Here is a 21,468-nt window from a genome sequence, read left to right as displayed (position 1 = left end):
ATTCTGTCACGCATTAATAATTGCTTTAAATAATAAATTTAACTATAATATTAAATAAATAATTTGTTATAATTTATGTATATTTATTTATATTTCTAAATTTTTGACCTATTTTTTTTAAAGTATAAATTTGTGCTCTAAACTATATGTTATATACATATTTTAAAATATCTTTTAATTATTATAAATTTTAATTAAAAATTTTTTTTTAAATTATAATTAATTTTTTCTTCTTTAAAATTTATTCATGTAAATTTATTTATATATAAAATGTATGTATATTTAAATAATTTTATATGTATTCTTTTTTATTAATTTATTAAAATCGATTTTTTGTAAAAGACAAAGAAAAAATATTAATTGTAAACTTACAATATATTATTACTAAAATAAATAAAAATTATTAAATAAAATTGAATATATAATAAAATAAAATTCTGAAAAAAAAATGTAATTTGCAATATTGAGGCCTAAACATTTAAAAAAAAAAAATTGTATTTCAAAAAAAAATCAAAATTATTTTAATATTTTTTTTTAAGCTTGATATTCAATATTCAAAAAAATTTTACTAAAAGAAAGGAAAGTGGGACTTAAATATCATTATTTTATTTTGAATGTCATTTTGTATTTGTTTTTTTTTTTTTTCTTTTCTAGTGTAGTTAAAGTATATTTTGTATTAAATTCAAATTTCTTCAATATATTTCAATGAATATTTGCTATTATTTAAGAAATTATTTAAGAAAAATTTTAAAATTTCGGTAGAAATTTTATCGTCTTCCAAAAATTTTATTTATTTTTTTTTTTTTTGTTAATTTCTATTACGTTTTTGTATTTATTTTATATCTCTAATTATAATTATTATTACTATCATAATTATTGTTTTATATATTTATTTATTAATATTTGTATAAAATTGAAGTAATAAATATAAAATAAAAAAAAACGCATCATAATTTTAATGGTATTTATGTTCAGGCCTGTATAGATTGCAATATTGCTGAGGAGCAAAACCGAAATTTAAAGATACTATTAGATGCTGTAAGTTTATAATATAAATATTAACAAAAATTAAAAAACAAATAAATTTGTATATATATATACATATATATATATATATATATATATAGTTTATTTAATATAAAAACAAAATGTAATAAATTTGTTGCAATTATTTTAAAAATATAATGTTTAAAACAAAAAATCGATATATACCTTAATATTTTCTCTATATTTTTAATATTTAAATGATATATTAAAGTAATAATAATATTATTAAGCTTTGTCTTAATTTGTTTAATTATTTTCCCTATATACACATTTTTATATACAATTATTATTAATATAATAAAATTTATTATTAATTATTCTTTGATTTATATTTGTTTAATAAGATTGGTATATGGTTTCAGTTGAACATAATTATGTTATAAAAGAATTAGAAACTATTGAAAATATAATGTTATTAATTATTTTTCAATACTTTCTTTTAATCAAAATATAATATAAAATATTTTATTTTACTGGATCAAAAAATTTTACGTTTATTTAAAGCAGTACTAAGCAAGAAGCAGTTTATTTAAAAATCATATGGTTATTTTTTTTCTATAATTTTATAATTTTAATAATTTTTAAGAATAAAGCGTAATACCTAATAGATAATTTTAAAAAAAAATTTTTTTAGTTATTTACTAAATATAATATACAATATAAATATGTTGAAATTTTTTAATTTATGATTTTAAACATAGAGTTTATGACTGAATTTAATTATTAAAACAAAAACCAAAAAAAATTTTAAATTGTATAAATAAAAATTATGTTCAATTGAATTAATAATAAATGAATGTAGTAAACGAATGAAAACAGAAAAAAAACGATTATAAAATTAGCGATTTTCATAAACGCAATATTGCAAAATAATAACTATTCTATTAAATCAAAACAGTTCGTATGATTTAACTGCGCTACTCATACTTATTTCTCTATTTTGTTAAAAAAAAATTCGGTTAATAAAATTTGATTATAAACAGAAATGTAGCGAAATTTTCGCTATGTATCGTGATATATTGCGTTTATGAAAAGACCTATTATAATTAAATGTATTTCTTTTCTATGCACATATCCTCAAAAATCTAAATTTTTTTAAATACATGTTTTATTCTGTTTTTAGTTGTAATTATATTAAAATATTTTGCTAAATCCAAATTTAAAATTAAAACAAAAATAAAAAAATCCAAGATTCAAAAGTAGGTAACTATTGTAGTTAGGTTGATTTCAAATTTTCTAATCATTAATTGTAAAATTAACATTAATTAATTCATAAATATACCAATAATGTTTCATAAAAAAAAAAAACTAAACCTTACATTCATAAAAAATTCTTGCTATTTGGCTTAACTAATTTGGTTTGTTAGCTAATTTAGATTAACTGAATATTTAAATTTTAAATAAATTATAATTGTATTTTGTAGCTTGTAATCATTTGTTTTATGCTTTTGTATGTTTTATATTTTTTTAATTATTTAAAATTTTTTCATAATTTTTTCTTTGTTATAATTTTCTTTTTAAATTTGTAAATATAAACTTAAAATTATATTTTTAATTTTTTTTATTATTATATTAAACGCTGGATTGGTTATCAGCTTTTTGAATCCTTAAATAATTAAAACTCTAAAATAAGTACAAATAAATAAATATTATTATAAAAGTTTTAGATAAAAAAAATATAGTATTATAAATTGAAAAATTCGCTTTTGGAAAATTAAATGAAATATAAAACAAAAAAAAAATAGCGATTTAATTTGCAATTTGAAACTATCCTATTATTTAAAAAAATAAATTTGCAACTTAAAACGCTATTTCTTTAAAAAAAGAAAGTCAAATTATTAAAATTATATTTCTTATTTAATTTATATTTTAAATATTCTGTTAATATTCTGTAAAAACAAAAATATTAACAGAAGTAAATAAATCAGAAGAAATAATATTAATAAAAATGAAAATTTGACTTTCTTTTTTAATTTGCAAAAAAAAGAAAAAAAAAAAATGAATCTGATTAAAATAAAATAATATTAATTAAATTTCATTTTGTTTTTTTTTTATTCACTTATTAAATAATAATAACAATAGGCTGAAGCCCGTGCTGAATTCGCTGAGCGTTCAGTCCAAAAATTGCAAAAAGAAGTCGACAGACTCGAAGGTATGTATTAAAATTTTAATAATAATATTAATTATATTGAATTAATATTACATTTTTTATATATATATATATAAAATGTGATGAAATTTTTTTACTATTTATTTTATTATAAGTATACTAAATGAAATATTTGTAAAATAATTTCATATTGAAGAAAAAAATAAATAAATTGAAGATGTTTTTTTTTTTTTTTTTTGAAAAATTAATAATCAATAATTTTATTTGTAATTAAATCATACTAATAAAAGTTATTAAATTGCTTTGCATTATTAAAAATATTTTTTTGCAAAAATTTAATTCAATAGGAAATTAAAATTAATTTTAAATGATAATTTTTAAAGAAGCAATTTTAAAATATAATTAAATTTAAAGAACTTTGTTCTATTGTTATAATTTTTTAATTCAAGAATTCGCAATAAATTTTAATATTTTAATTTTTAAATGATTCTTTCGAAAATAATTAATTTGTTTAAAAACATCTTCAATTCTTTTTGTTTTGTTTTGTTATATAAATTTAATATTATTGTTAATTGTTTTTATTTTAATTAATATTTAAAATGTTTTTTTTTATTATGTTTTTTTAATAATTATAATTTGTTTTCTATATTTTTTTTTATTTTATTTTTATGTTTCCTTTTAATCCAATTATTACAAAAACTTTATATTGACAATCAACCGCACGCTCAAATAACCTCATAATGCTGTAACAAATATTTGATGTTAACTAAAAAAAAAAATGAAAATCCAAACAATTTTTTTGCATTTAAAATAAAATATTTTTAAAATTATATTTGCATTTATAATTTTTTTACTAAACTTAAAATTATAATAAAAAATATTTTGTTTTTTTCTGTTTTTGTTAAAATATACCCTTGTGTTTGTTATTTAAATGTTTTTGTTTTACTTTACTTAATTATTTTTATTATTATTATATAAAATTAAATTAAATTTATGTAAAATAATTGAAAAACAAAAAACGAATATTTAAAAAATGTTAAATATAAAATTAATTAAACAAAATTTGTGTAAAAATAAATGAAAAACACAAAACAAAAAATGTAAACAGATGATTTACTGAATGAACGTGAAAAGAAAAAATTACTTCAGGAGGAAATGGAAGCTACTCTACACGATATTCAAAATATGTAAAAACAAAAAAAAAATGATAAGAGCATAAACAAATAATCAATAATTATATTATTATATTATATTATTTAAAAAAAAAGAAAACAAAATAATTTCAAATACATTGCAAAAAAAAAAAACAAAGTTTACAAAAGACAGGCAAAAATAAAAACAAATGTTTCAAAGTAGAAAGAAACAAAGAAAAGATTTAGAATCAAAAAACAAAAAAAAAAAAGAAGAAAAGAAGCTCAAAATTTTATTTAAGAAAATTTAAAAATTCTGAAAAACTGTTTAAAATTCCAATTTTATTATTAAAAACGAAATAATTCAAAAAAATTTATTATTTTTAAAAAAAAAAAAAAACAATATTTTTCTAAATTTAACAACCACAACTTATAAGAAATTTTTCTTATAAAAAAACATTTATGTTTTTATTTTCTATTTTAAAAATAAAAAAATTATTTCAATACATTTTTATATAATTAAAAATTCAATAATAATGCATTTATTGATTTAAAATTATATTATTAAATTTCATATTAAAATGGGTATTATATTTTTTTCATTTTATTCAATATTCTGTAGTATTGTTAAAGGGATATTCAAAAAAAAAATTAAAAATATTGTAAAAACAAGCATTCATATATTTAATTAATATATATTATTTTTTTAATATAAAAGACAATGTAATAAAGAAAACATTCCAGAATATCATTCCAATATAATTTTGATTATTATAAGTATTGAAATAATTGTGTTTTTTTTTTTTCTCTTTTAATATGTTATTAGAAAAATATTGTTTAAAAAAATTGAAAACAAGAAATCCAGAAATTAAATGTTAACATATTTAAGTATTATGTTTGCATAACAAAATTACAAAAAAAAAACAATATCTTTATTGATCTTAAAAGCTTATCATATTTAATAATATAATAATCAACTACATTTAAAATTAAAAAACTATAAATTTAATTGAAGATTTCTGATATTCGTTTAATAAAATTCATCTTAAATTTTATTTTATTTAAAAATTTTCAATTTTATTGTACTTTATTCTCATGAAAACTTTCATAAATCTATGTATTATGTAATTTCTTTTCTTAAAGAAAGCTTAATTTCAATTTTTAAAGAATTTTTTATTAATTTTCTAAATTATTAATAAATATTAAAATTTTCTTTCATTTTAAATCTTTTAATTTGCAATATGCATTTAAAATTAAAAACAAAAAAATTTATATTGTAAAAATTAAATAATATCAATAATTTTTTTTCAATTATTGTTTTTTGCTATAAAACATATTTTAATATTTTAAATTTAACAAATATTGCAATTATTTTTATAAATATTTATAAAAACAAGATAAAATTAAAAAATCTGTAACTTTAATTTAAAATTAAAAATGAAAAGTTATAAAAAATATTAAGCAAACATAAAAAACATTCAAAATGATTACGTTTCGGATTCACTTTGTTTTTGAATTATTTTTTTTTTTAATTATTATATAAAAATTACATGATGAATTAAAAATATTGTGTTTTTTATTAAAAATAAAAATATATTTTGTGTTTTTATTATTTTAATTTTATTTTTATATATACATTCATATATATTTATAAGTATAATATAAAATATACATTCCAATATGTAATCTATGTGCTATTTTATGGTTCTTTGTATATTCTACATTTTTTTTTAAATACTAAAGTAATGTTTATTAATTTAAATATTAAAAAAAAAATATTTAAATTTTTGATACAAAATTTAATTATTTTTAATAAAATTTTTTAATTTTGATTTCATCATGTAATTTTTGTGTGTTCTCCATTATAAGATTCTCAAATAAATTTTGAGAAAAAATTTATTATTTCTTAATTACATTACTAAAAAATTCCTCGTTTGAACTTCAATTTTCTTCTTTTTTTTTTTTAATTAATAAAGAAAATTTGAAAAATAAGCAAATAAAAAAAACTTTTTTTATTATTTAATATTTAAAATTAAATATTAAATTCAAATTTAAATATTATTTAATATTTAAAATTAAAATTAAAGAGATACAAATTATAAATAAATTCCATATATAAAAAAAAACTTTATATACTTATATAATTAAAAACTATAATTCTGTTTTTTTTTTTTATTATAAAAAATTATATTAAAAATAATTTAATTAAATAAAAGCACAAACAAAAAAATCAAACAATTTTAAAATTGTTAAAAATTTTTTTTTTCTTTTTCGATTTTATTTGTACATTTATTTTTAGCAAGTAAATAATTCAAAAAAAAAAATGAAAAAAGGATATAAAATTCTTATGATAAATTTTCTTAAACAATTTTCTAATATAAATTCTAATATATAAATTATTTATATATTCAATTATTAAATTTATTATGGTAAATTTTTTTTTTCATCTACAAAGTAAAAAATTGAAAAACATATTTTTTAAAAAATCAATTAAAATTAATTAAATATGCAATAACGATTGAAATAATTTTTTTTTTATTATTCTTATGTAATTTGTTTTAAAAAATTTAGAAAATCTACATTGTTTCTTCTTAATTATTATTATTAATTTTGTTTTTGGATTATCATTTTTTTTTTAATTTAGCAGACACATGATAATTATCTAGAACTACTATTATATTCGTATATACTATACATTCTAAAATAATAAAACATTATATAATATATTTTTATTAAATAAAATTTAAATAAATTTTAATTTATATGCTATACGTTTAGAATAGATACATATATATATATATATATATATATATATATATATATACTTTTATTTAAATACATCTGTTATACTTTCATTTCTGTTTATCTTATTTTCTGTCAATCACATTCCAAATCTTTTATTGATTTAATAAAACAAATTTATATTAAATTACTTTTCATTAATTTATACACCCTGATTTCAATTGTGCAGATATATCGCAATAATACAAAGTCTAGATTTCAGCATTTTATATGCAATTAAAAAAAAATTTCTTTTATTTTTCTAAGATTAATTTGGAATCAAAATTTATTATTTAAATCAAAAAAAAATTCAGTCATTATTTTGTTAATCATGGCATCATTATTACTTTTCTTCTAATTTCTATTTATGAAATTTTAATTAACTAAAAAATTAATAAAAATGGAATAAAAATACAAAAAAAAATAATAAAATAAAATAAAATTTTTCAATTAAGACCAAATGCTGCCTTTATTATAAAAACAAAAAAATATTTTTCTATATAAAATAATTTTTTTACTTTTAATTTTAATAACAATAAAACAAAATAAAACTAAATGGTAAATATTAATAAAAGGAAAAATAATTATAATATTTATTTTTTTAATTCAATTTAATAAAATAGAAAATAAAATTGCTTATTTGATCTGTTTCATCATTTCATTCATTTTTTAAAATAATTAAGAAAACACAAAAAATATTTATGCTAAATAAATTCTGTTCACTCTGAAGTGAAAGAAACTTAGTGGAAACACTCATAGATTTTTGTAAAAAAAAATGTTGCAAATAAAAATAAAAAAAAAAAATTATTTTTTGGTGCAAGGTTGGGTCTATTATTCAGTTTTATATTTTTAAATTTTTTTTTTTTTTTGATTTTTTGCAATTATTTGCTTTTGTTTAAAGTTACATTTAAAATTTTGTAAACACGTCATGTTTTCGATGTTAATTATCCACAATTTCTGGAGATATTTTAATTTTTTTTTTTTAAATAAATAAATATTTAATATAATATAATTTTTTTTTTGTGTAATTAGAAATTTTAAAAAATTTGTCAATCATAATTAATTTGAATTCTAATTTTAAATCAAAAAAAAAAAAGAAAATGCATAAGAAAAGCGAAATATATAAAATTAAATTGTTAAAATAAAAAAAAAGCAAGAATACTTTTGTAAATTAAATTAAAAGAAAAAAATAAAGCAGATTTTTTTTTTTTTTGATAAAATTAATGAAATATATAAGAATAATGATTAATAAAAATTAAATATAATTTTTTTTTTTCAATAGTATTTAATTATATATCTACTGAAAATTATTTTTATACTTAAATTACTTTTAAATTCTATATGATTATAGGGAATTTTTGCGATAATTCAGACATGAACTGAAAGTTCTAAACTTAATTTTATAATTCTTTTAACAAATACTTGCAAATCTGCAGAAATTAAATATTTTACTTTTGCAGTTGTGTAGCATACTCGAGTAATTCTTCAATGTCCAACGTTTGTCTATTATGTTCTTCTAATTTATGATATTTTTGCAGTTTTTATAAAAAAAAAAAACTATAGAACTTTAAGCACAACATTCATTCTCAAACATGCATTTTTGGAAATTTTGTAGTTTTCTTCGAGCATATTAAGACCTAAGTTAAAAATGAAATATCGAAAATCCCCTATGTTCAAATTTTTATTAAAATTAATATTAAAGTATACATTTATTATAAAACATTAAAAAAAAACGAATGTTTTAAATTAAAATAAATTAATTCCATAAATTATGTTGAACGCAGAAAATCCTTAAAGATAATAAAAATATAATTTTATTTTCTATTTAATCGTCTTTTTTAATTTTTTTTCTTTTTAAATGTACTTCCATTTTTTTTTTAATGATTATTATTATTAATTTTTAATTATTATAATTATTTTTAATTTTAAGTATGTAAAACATACCAATATAAATTACTATAATACCAGAAAAACAAAAAAAATTTTAAAAGAACTAAAAAAAATTAAAAAAAAAAAGTATAAAACGAGAAAAAAAATTTTATTATTTTAATTTTTTAAAATTTATAACTATATATAATACTTTTATACAAATAGGTATATATTATACAAAATATATGATATAAAAAAAGAAACAAATAAAATATGCAATACAAAAAAAAAAGAATACTTGTGCCTAAAAATATGTAATAAAAATGTGTTTTTTTTTTATATATATTATTCATTGCTTTTATGTTTCATTATATTAATAAATATTAAGTACTTATGATATTAAAAAGTTAAAATTATAAAATTGAAAATCTATTAAAATTTATAAATTAAACACTAGGTCTGAAAATACAGTTTTAACTTAGTACTAATAGATTGTAGTGTGTATTTTTATTAAAAACTGCGTTAATTGTAAAGCAGTGCTTTTAAAAACGTAGATTTGGCAATAGGTCTTTTGAAAATTACAATTACAAGTAAGACATTTCAAAAATTTCAAGCGATTTCATTTCGATGGGTTAATTAATTATCAAATTAATTATTAAAGACATATGTATATATGTTACATATATGTAGTATATATAAGTTTTTTGATTTTCATATGTAAGACCAATACAATAATGACAATTTCAATTTAATACTAGAATTGCGTTTTCAAAAATAACATATTTAATTAAAATTCTGCTATCTAAAATCTTTTTGCTACTGCAAAACAAACAACATGTTTTTGAATTTGTCAATCATTGAAAAAACTTTTAGTTTTAAATTGGAAATGCGTACGCAGGCTACGGTTTCTTCAGAAGAACCTACTCTCACATTATTAAACGAATTAATGTTTAAAATATTTTTAATAATTTAAAACTCTTTTTAATTTAAGATTACTATATTTGTAACTTAAATACAAAAATTTTTAGTAAGCCGGATTGAAGTTGGCCTACATAATATTATTTATTTAATTTAAAAAAAATCTACTTTTTAAACTAGATTTCAAATATATAAATCTTTGTGTAGCATAGTTTGCCTTATATTTTTCATTAATATAAATTTACTAGTTTTATTATTATTTAAATATTAATTTTGTCATAAGTACTTATATTGAACAATATAATGTAAATTGATTAATAATAGATTATGTATTGTATGTTATGAACATGCCCATCGTCATCCTTTAAATATTTGTTAAATTTATCCTATTTATTATATTTAACAAATACTTTTTCTCTTTTTTCTCTCTATATTTAAATAAAAATAATAAAAAAACAAAATGTCTACAAAATGAATTTTTATAACAACAAAACAAAACTTCAAAATTCACCAATCAACATTATTACAACTTTTTTAAAACAAATATACAACAAAAATATTTAATAATATTAACAATAATCGTTATTTAAACAAACAACTTTACAATAATCGTCAATTGCCAACAATTAAAATAAAAACTTATAATATAAAAAAAAAATTTTGTTACACTTATCAGATGAATTAATATGTGAAAAAGAAAAATATTTCCTAATTGAAGATGATTTAGATGCAGCATTTTGTGATCTTATTCCTAGCTGTGCGCCTGGTTGGGGTATAGAACCTCCAAAAGAACCAACACCACCTCCAGCAGAAGAAACTGCTGAAGGTACAGCAGTTACTGAAGAAGAAGTGAAACCTGAAGCGGCAGAAGAAGCAGCACAAATACCTGAACCCGAGCCAGAACCAGAAGTACCAAAAGAACCTACACCACCACCTCCACCACCACCACCATTTGAATACGCAAAAGATTTACCACCAGAGGGTGCTGAAGTTCCATATGTTAAAAATTTTGAGCCTGGAGATGAAATTCCTGCTGAAGGAGAATCAGCCCCACAAACTGAAAACATACCAGCACCAGAAGGTGGTAGTGTTCCACCAGCTGAAGGTGCTCCTGCAACAACCGACGTTCCAACATCTACTGATGCTCCACCAGCAGAAGGAGCACCAGCTGGAGATAGTGTACAACCAACGGAAGGAGGCCAACCAACTGTTGAAAGTGCCCCAGCAGTTGTTGTGGAAGGACCTCCACCAGAAAATCCTGCAGCTCCAACAGAAACAGCACCAGTAACAGAAACAGCTTCATCATCATAAGAAATTGAATAACAAATAAAATATTGAGATCTAAAACAAAGTGTTAATTATCATAGATAATTTTTTTAAAAAATTTGTTGGCATTGACGTGTTATTAAATCATATAAAATAAATTTAATTTCACAATTTATATAAAATTTTTACATTATATTTTCAAAGTTTTACATTACATTCCAAATACGCAGAAGAAAACCACAAAGTCACCAGTCACATATTTTTAAGAAGGGTTTTTGGAAACCTTTAATACTTCCGACTCATTTTCATTTTGTAGCATTATTACACATTTTTTATTTAATTTTTATTTTATTTTCTTTTAACAATTTTTTCTTTTTTTTCGAAATTTTGACTTTAAAAATCTTTTGCTTACCCGCATCTCAAAAATCATTGCATTAAAATAACACGCATAAAATGATAAAATTGTCGAATTTGGAAACATTCGAACGAAAAAAAACGAAATAAAATAAAATCCTCGAATAAAAACATAAAAATCTTCGAAAATTTAGACGAACTGATCATTGAAAAAGAACGATATAAATTAGTAATGGGAGCTTTAGATGAAGCATTCGTAGAACTAATTCCAGGATTAAATGAAGCATATGATGAAAAGGGACAACCCAGACCAGCTGAAGCACCTAAACCACCAGAACCAGAACCAGCTGAAGGTGAAGCACCTGCAGGAGAAGGTGAAGCAGGAGCCGAGGGTGAAGCTGCTAAGGAAGGTGAAGCTCCAAAAGAAGGCGAAGAGCCTAAAGAAGGCGCTGAGGGTGCACCAGCAGAAGGAGGAGAAGCAAAACCAAAAGAACCAACGCCTCCACCAAAAGAGCCAACACCTCCTCCACCACCACCACCACCATTCGAATATGCTATAGATTTACCACCAGAGGGTGCTGAAGTTCCATACGTCAAAAACTACGACGGACCAGTGCCTACTGGTGAAACAATTACTGTTCCAACAGAAGGAGCTCCGGCAGAGGGAGCTGCTCCACCAGCTGAAGGAGCCCCACCAGCAGAGGGAGCTGCACCACCAGCCGAAGGAGCCGCACCCCCAGCTGAGGGAGCTGCACCACCTCCAGCTCCAGCCGAAGGTGCTGCTCCACCAGCCGAAGAAGCTGCTCCTCCAGCAGAAGGAGCTGCTCCGCCAGCCGATGGTGCTGCTCCACCAGCACCAGCGGAAGGAGCGCCTCCAGCCGCCCCTGCAGCAGATGCACCAGCCGAAGCACCAGCGCCGCCAGCAGATGCTCCACCTTCTTAAATTAATTTACCTATAAAAAAATTACAACAACTTTATCATATAATAATAATAGAATTTGCTATACGAAAAATGAAAAACAGAAAAAAAAAAGAAACACAAACAGTCCGTCTAATGAAACACCATTTTTTTAATTTTTTAATACGATCAATAAAAAAAAAAGAAAATAAAAAAAATTTTTTAATATTGGCATGTACATAATTTATTATATATTTACATACATAAGTATATTATATTTATATAAAATACTAGTTATAATATTTAATGTTTTCAGATGAAACATGAATTTTTTTTTTAATATCGATATAAAAAATTTCAAATTTGCTATTAACGAAACGTTTTTTTTTTTTTATTTATTTTTTTTAACCTTTGCAAATTTAATTTCTTTATTTATAGTTTAATTTCAAATCAAAAATAAATTATCATTGAGTATTTTTTAAAAAAGAAACTTACATTAAAAATGCCATAATCGAGAGCAAGTAATTTAAATTAGCTGTTGATCAGTTAATAGAAATGTGTAGAAAAGCCTTATTTCTTGATTATTAAAATTTTAAAATTATTAGATATTAAGAACCTGCAAATTAGAGAATAGATTTTAAAATATGATGTTAAGTGTGATCAAAAGAAACACACTCTTATTTAGTATAACAAAATCAAATTGGAAAACAATCCTTTTGAGCAGCATTTCCATGTAGTTGAACTTGTTAAAGGCTTCATTAATACTCAATTGAATTTAATTTTGTTTTTGAAATTTAATTTATTTTTTAGTTTTGGTATTTTTTTTTTTCCTTAATAATTTTAAAGAAGTGTGAATCGAGCCTGCAAAAAATGCAAAAATGAAATTTTGCCATTAAATATTAAAAATGCCGCTTTGCTAAAATAGTTTAAAAAAAAAAAACTTAATAGGTAATTATTTTTTACTTATTTTCTTTTAATATTTTTAATTAAATTTTATTTTAAATTTAAATTTAATTTTTTTTTTATTATTTCAAAATTTATTTATTTTATTATTTCTTTTCTTTATTTTCATTTATTTTTTTTTTGTGCCCGAAAACAAAAAAATCGATTATTTCAAAAAAATATGAAAATGATGTATATAGACGACCTCGTCTTGGAAAAGGAAAGATACAAGGATATTGGAGACGATCTCGATACCGCATTCGTCGAACTTATCCTCAAGGAATAAATTATTTTATAATGAACTTTTTGCAATTGCGCATAAATTTATAACAGTTTTTTTTATATGTATGAAATATTATAGTAAAATATTATTGTATTATTATAAAAAAAGAAAACAAGAACCTATTTATGTGGTTGTTTGACTCAAATATAAATGTAAATTTTCAATAAAAGTTTACTTTTATTTTAATTTAGAACAAAAAAAAAAAATTTGAAAAAAGGAAAAAACAAAACATCAAAAAAGGACTTTATTTTTTTTTTAATTATTTATTTATTTATTATTTATTTTTTTATTATTCAATTTTAGTTATTAATTATTTTTAAATTTAAAATTTTGTTCCATCACATATACAATTTATTTTTGCGCAAAAATAAAAAGTAAATAAAAACAAATTTCTAATTTAATACACCAATAAAAAATTTGCTGTTTTTATTATTTTGCTAATTTTCTTTCTTAAAATTTTATTCATATATGAAAACAAAAAACAGAGGACTACAACAAAGAGAAGGAAAAGTACAAAGAAATTTCACATCAATTGGATTTATCAATTGCGGACATGTACTAAAAATATTGAATATTAAAATAGGCCTTTTATTATAACCATATTTATTATTTCTTTAATTCTCTTTTAATTTATTTTCAAAAACCTTAATTACAAAAATATTTATAAAGATTAAATTCAATGATATTATTATACTGATTTCAAAAATATTATATTAATAAAATTATAAAATTTAATTTTCGAAAAAGACTTGTATAGAAAAAAATAAGAAAGAAAGGATATTGAATTTATATCCGTTTATGCAGACCAACTTCGAACGTGTATAAAAATAAAATGAAATTTTTTCAAATGTTTTTCCGCTCAATTTTATAAAAGGACTACTAAAAATGTTTAAAAGTTTCTAATATTTATATGAATATAGATTAATTTAATTGGTTTTTATATTTCAAACAAAAAAAAATTTTATTTAATTAAAAAATTCATTTAATTAAAAAATTTAAAATTCCATTTATGTACCTTCGGAATGTGTGTTGTTAGAAGGGAATTGATTATTAAATCGAGTTATTTATTGCCATTAAACAAAACAAAAATTTAAATTTCGTCTTTAGACCGGCATATCACAAGACAAGAACAAATTATTATAATAAAGGAAATATATATGTATATAAATATAGGCATATACAAGCAGGCAGACTTGATAGAAATAGTTTGTGAATATTATGAATGTGAAATTAATTAAAATATTTAATAATTTTCAAATCTTAACACTTTAATTAACAAAAAGATTATTAAGCATAATAAATTGATTTTATGATTCCTTATGATAGCTATTAATACTCCAAATATGTACACATGTAAGGAGACAATAATATTATATACATAATAGGTGTTCTTAATTAAATAATTATTAATAATTACTATTTCAAATAAATATTTAAAATAAGGTTTCACAAATTATAACTTTGTTTTAATCTTTTCAATATACTTTCACCTACTTATGCAATTACATATATACTTATACCACTTTGAATCCTATGCGTATCAGAAAAGTATTTCAGAACTTATCACCTCTTTTCAATAATATTTTAATTTTTTGTATAGAATTTTGAATTTCGAAATTTATTTACTAAATACCTTTTAAAAATCTTGAATAACAACCAACTGCGTTGAGTGATTCGAATAACAGAATATAAGTGAATAAGAATTTAATCTGAATAGGAGTGAACAAAACTTAATAAACTTGTATGGAACCACAAGCAAAATTAAATGTTCATTTAATAAAAAATTATGAAAATTCAATCAAAATATGAGTAAAATCTTGTTGCTTTTTGATTTTTTTATAAAAATCGCTTATACCCACCAATTATTATTATAGCTTATAAATTCATATGTGTACATGTATATATATATTTTCATTGTATGTATTATGTATATGTATATATTTAAATTATAAAATTAATTTAAATTTATTTGTTTTGTTTTTTCTAAACATTTTAAAATTCTAGAATAATATGCGATCTTAAGATGATGCGTGTGTACGATTAGCAAAATTTATTTAATTAATGGGCTAATAATGTATGTAATTCACAATATCAGGTGATGTGTTTTTTTTTTTTAAATTTTCTAGATATTAATTAACACTTACCCATTCTTCGCTGTAGTGAATAATATTCTAAAAAATTTAATTCTTATAAAGTAATTACTTTTAATTGCAACATGTTCATGCCGCCCAATGTATGTAATATTTCACAATTCAATCTGGTGATTCTATGGAAACATTTAATATTATTTGTAGGCTCTAATAATAGGGAGAATACCAAAAATAATATAGAAAAAATAAAATATTTATTATCACTATTGCTTATTCACATTCTAATAATAAAAATTTTTATATTAACTGTTAATATCGAATTTCAAAAATCAAGTAAAGAATCTTTTTAAACAATAAATAAATTAAATATTACAAAAAACAAAAATAAAATTGATCGAAAAAGTCATCTATGGAAATTTTTAATTATCTGTGTAAGTAACCACCGAAAAATTATATGTTATGTGCTTTTTTTAAGCTTAAAAGTGCTTCGTTTTCATTGTAATAAGGTAAACTCAATTCTATATAGGGTGTCCCTACACGTGATGGAACTCCTCAAGCAATATGATAGAATGTATTCAGACGAACAAAAAACATCTAGTGGCAAAAAAACATTTTGGAGGGCCCAAAAAAACAAAATGTCAGCAGGTGTTTTTTGTTAGTCTTGAGGCATTCTAATATATAATCCTAGTTCGCTAGCTCCATCAAGTTTCGGATATCCTGTTTATATATACAAGTCTTTTAATAAATCAATAATATGAATTTAAATACCAAGTATTAGAGAATGTTCTCATAATATAAGTACATTAATTTTTTTTTTTTTTAAAAAACAAATTGAAAAATATTTATTTAAAAAGAAGAAAAAAATGTACATGTGTATATGTATATGCAATTAATATATTTGTACAAAATATATTATATTTTTAAATTTTCAACTATAGAAAATGGAATGCAGTTCTGCACAATTTTTTTTCAATTTTACTATTAAACTCAAAATCATATTAAAGATTCAAGAATAATTTTACAAAATAATAGCAATTTGATTCATTTAATTTGTTATTGTAATTTAAATATATTAAGTTCAAAATATTACATAACTAGTAATCAAAGTGATTTCATCAAGTGTGATCCGCAAAATTCCATACAAATAATTTTTATATTAACGAAAACAGATCATAATAAAAGGAATTTGTTTAGGGTACTTTTATGGTGTAGTAGCTATGATTCAAAGTTCCTATACAAACAGAAATTGTCAAAAGAAGAAAAGTTGTCGAATAGCAAGTCAAGTAAATGTCAAATAAATTTCTTTAAACATTGATTTATAAGTATGTTAACATATAGTTAATATAAATTTAAATAAGGTAATTGATTTGTCTAATTATTTTTAATTCAAATATCTACATATACATACATATATTCGACTTTTATTATGAATATGAATTATAACTATTGTACTATAAATTTATTAAAGCATTCATTCTATTCTAAAAAAATCACATAAGGCAGTAAGTACATTCAAATATCAAAAAACTATTTTTTAACTTAAGAAACAACAACATAATAAGAACATTTTGATTTTATATTTTTATAAGATGATCCAGTAGTAAGTACAATATTATATACCATAATTTAGAGAATCAAAAAATGGGTAAAACTTTTGTTCAGAAATTGATTTAAAAACTCGATAGTTTTTGATTTACAGGAATTTTAAGAAAATTTGATAGAGATTTTCACTTGCTCGTATCATCCGGTCTCCAAATGGTATTAATTTTAAGTAAAGCGTTTCCGAAAGAATTCATTGAAACCTTTACGAAAATATATGGCTTAATTTCCTTGTAGATTCGGAATGGCAAACAAAATTAAATCTTGAACTCAATGAGCAATGAAATTCATAATATAATTAGTGTAATAGGCACAATCCTATAAATATATATATGTTCTTGTTATTGTGTGTTTCAATAGTAGATTGTATGTAGCAGTCAATGTAAACAAAAAAAATACTTAGTAATCATGTGGATTAAAGTATAAAGCAATGTAGAGAACATTTCGTCGGCAATTTCTTCATGCCTCTGTAGCTCAGTTGGTAGAGAGTCCGCCTAGAAAGCGGTAGGTCACTGGTTCGAGTCCAGTTCGAGGAGAAAAATTTTTTAATTAATTTTTCTGCCTTTAACTCGTTCCTTTGATTACGTCATCCATCTGTTCTGCAGTTGCATGAAGAAATATCCATTAAGTTAAACTCAATGAGCTTCTTCAAAAAGAAAGCTTTGCTTGCAGGCTCATATTTTTCGAAAACTTAATGATAAAGATCAAATAAAAATTTTACTAAGTTTTCTTAAAATTCTTATTTCTCGAAACAATTGAGTTTTTATAACAAAAATTTTAAACATGCAAACAATATAATTTATAAAATTTCACTAATTACTGAATCACCCTATCTATCCATTCGTAGATATATTCATTCAAAACTTAAATAATTTTTTAAATCTTAAATAAATTAATGCAGTTTAATACGAGTACTTTGTTACCAATATTTTGAAAGTCAGAGTATGTATTTAACTTTCTTTCGAATATTATAGTAAAACCAATTTAATAATGAAATAAGGCTCTGATCCGAAAAATCCGAAATTGGAAAAAAAAATATTTCGATGAACAATAAATTAAATGTATCGCACACTGTCAATAATATTATTTTATTAATCGAAAAATTTAATGATTTTCATTTTAAAAGTATTAAATCTGATTTCACAATTACATCAAAATTATATTACCATACAGTTTAGCAATTAAAACTCATCAACTGAATTGTTTATTTATACCGCCAATTATGGTAACTTTGAAATCAGGGATAATTTTAAATGTTAATTATCTAATTGTTATTCATTTGTTAACATTAATATATTAAAATGAATCAGATTTGCCGTTGATCAATGATTAAATTGATCAATCATTAACAAATTATATTCAAAGATTGATATTTAAAATCAAGCTATATTATTGCATATACCGCGGTCACAATAATGTTTAAATTGTTCTCAATTAACTTTGTTTAACGCGCACGCGGTGTGTTCATTCAATTGCTGAATAAAGTAAATTAACAACAATTGAACCATTTCTCAAAGCGGAGAAAATTAAAAATTTGAGAAATTACAAACTTATATTGATAAATATATACATATATTTACATTTTATACATTTAAAATTATATTATATAAAATAAGTAAAAACAAATTTATTATAGAAATTTTGAAATTAAATAGTAAAAAAATAAAGAAAAACATTTATTCTAAACTGCCATTCAAATCCATTCAAATATAGATTTAATTTTTAATTCAAAAGTATGAAATAATGAGTGCAAAATAAAAATTTCATTTTTTTAATTGTAGGGATTGAGAATAAAAAGCAAATGTCCAATTTATGCATTTAATTCAAAAAAAATATATATATATATTATTTTTCAACATTAAATGTTTTTAAAAAAATTTTAATTAGTTGCTAGCTCAAGCTTTCAATATTTCTTATCATAATCATACTTAAATACATACATAAAAAAAAAATAACATAAATTAATTTTTCTAATTTTAGTTCTTAAGATACATTTACAAATTACAATCACCAAAAAAATAGAATTTAAAAAATATTTAATATTATAAAAAACAACAAGTTTTAAAAAATCTATTCATAATATTGAAAATAATAAAAAAAAAATTAATTTTTTATTTATACTTTTTTTTTTTTTATAAAAACATTTGAATTTTATGCATGTAAAATCAAAATAATGCAAATTTAATTGTAATAATCATAATTATTATAAATATATAGTTATTTGAAATTGAAATAAAAATTATATATTTAATAAAAAAAAAAATTAAAAGAGAAAAAATTGCAAAATATATGGGTTTTATTTAAAAATATGTGAATAGGTTAACTTGGTCAACGCTGTGATACCCGTACTAATGATTGATTTTAAGAATTGTATGATAATTTACGGCAGTATATGGAATACTCTCAAAAATTTTTACCGAAATTAATGGCCATATTACGAAATTCGTTTGTGTAAAATTTCAGGATTGTTTCAAACCACAGTTTCTAGGACATAACTAAATAACTTATAAAATTGTATGGCAGCTACCATAAGGAATTGATCAGTTTAAAAAGATCTTATCAAATATAATAACCCTAATAATATTTTTAACTGCGCGAATTTTCTAGGTTCTATAATTTCTGATAATAAAGCTAAGTAAAATTTGAAGTTGTATGGCAGGTAACCAAATCACAGCTTCCATCATATTCAATTCAAATTGAGTCCTGGCATTTACTATAATAAATCAACTGTGAAAATTTAGTAAATTTAACTTTCTTTTTGAGGACAAATAAACAGACATGGATAAATCAACTCATAATTCGACACTAATTAAAAACATATACTTGTGTCTATATCTTAGACAATTATTTTTTATTATTGCAAATGGAATGGCCAATTTATTATAACTTAACAATACACTTCAGTAAGAACATAAAAAAATATTCCTATATACTTATAATGTATATAATATGATATTTTCTTAAAAACGCTATTCAAATCTAATTTATCGAAAATTTAGTTCCATTTTTTTCAAATTGCGAAAATTTTTAACAATGTTTTTGCTTAATTTCTGAATTTTTTTTTTCCATTCTGCTAAATCTAAATATTTATGACTTTGAATAATTTATAGAATAGATGGGATTAAAAAAATTCAAAATTCTGTTTAAATTTTCTTTCGAATTAAATTTGTTTTCGAATGTAATTTGATTTTTCGAAAATTAAATTTCTTCGAAAAATCAAATTACAGAAAAATTTCGAATAAGACTCCTGCTTTAAACTTTGTATACTCGTATTATGAATTAGATGGGAAATAGATTTTCAGAACAATATTTTCGAGGTATTTATTAATCCTATGTTTTTTTTTCATCCAAATATATATGTATATATATATTTAGATTTATATATGTAGATCTAATTTTGTTTTAATCTCAAAATTAACATGGACAACCTAACATTGTTTTTTTTTCTATATTAACACTATTAAGAATAATACATATTGGATGGTTTACTTTAAAAGTGACCTAAATCTATTTGCGATTTTAAAACTCTCGTTTATTTCCAAAGCAATGATAATGACAATAATTAGAATTGCAACTTTTACTCAATCTATATCAAATATTTGGCTAATTCGAAACCCAAAAGAAGCTGAATTTTTGTATGAAATGGTATGGTACGATACAAACTATTTAATATTAATATGTTTGAAGAATTTAAAGAAAATTTGACGTAATACATCAATATAACAAATCAAAATCAATATTATGTTGGCAAACATAAATTCAAATACATGTAAGTATACTAGTATAAGGAGTGAAATTTAAATTAAATACAATTTATGAAAATGAAATTGCATAGGGCAAGCATAAACTATCATGCAAAATAACATTTCACGAAACATTAAAGAAATCATCAATTCGATGCACAAAATGCGGCTATCAGGTTTCCTAGCAAAATCGTTACCATTTAATGAACTATACGAGTATATATAACAAATTTCTTTCATATAACAAATGTTTTGAAATAATATTAATTTACCTCAAAAATTTATTCTAAGAACCCTAGAGCTGCTGCTGCGCAACGCGGCAGTGGAGCGCACCAACCTTAGATAAGCTAATGGAGCAACGTGTAATGCGACAAGGAATTTGTGGCCAAAACTGGATTTACGTCGCACAAGGAATCTGATCTCTCTCAGAAGAGAGGA

At 20.6% G+C, this 21,468-nt stretch overlaps 1 protein-coding gene across 15 annotated transcripts in view; it reads left to right on the top strand.

The window, feature by feature from the left end:
• LOC129609880 (tropomyosin-2) overlaps positions 1-13,767 on the top strand; it is an 80,453-nt gene extending 66,686 nt beyond the window's left edge. For 3 of the 15 annotated variants that reach the window (XM_055522072.1, XM_055522071.1, XM_055522066.1), the window contains exons 9-10: positions 3,130-3,199; positions 11,670-12,746. In XM_055522072.1, the coding sequence (XP_055378047.1) occupies positions 3,130-3,199; positions 11,670-12,418 (819 nt within the window). In that variant the 3' untranslated portion in view covers positions 12,419-12,746. Of the gene's footprint in view, positions 1-3,129; positions 3,200-4,265; positions 4,654-10,531; positions 11,304-11,669; positions 12,765-13,515 lie in introns of those variants that run through there. The other 12 variants (XM_055522077.1, XM_055522076.1, XM_055522065.1 and 9 more) reach the window with 10 other exon arrangements.
• The last annotated feature ends 7,701 nt before the right edge of the window (positions 13,768-21,468 follow it).

This window comes from Condylostylus longicornis, unplaced genomic scaffold, assembly GCF_029603195.1.
Source record: "Condylostylus longicornis isolate FDR11 unplaced genomic scaffold, ASM2960319v2 ptg000040l, whole genome shotgun sequence".
NCBI classification, from domain to species: domain Eukaryota; kingdom Metazoa; phylum Arthropoda; class Insecta; order Diptera; family Dolichopodidae; genus Condylostylus; species Condylostylus longicornis.
This window is presented reverse-complemented; position numbering and strand designations above follow the sequence as displayed.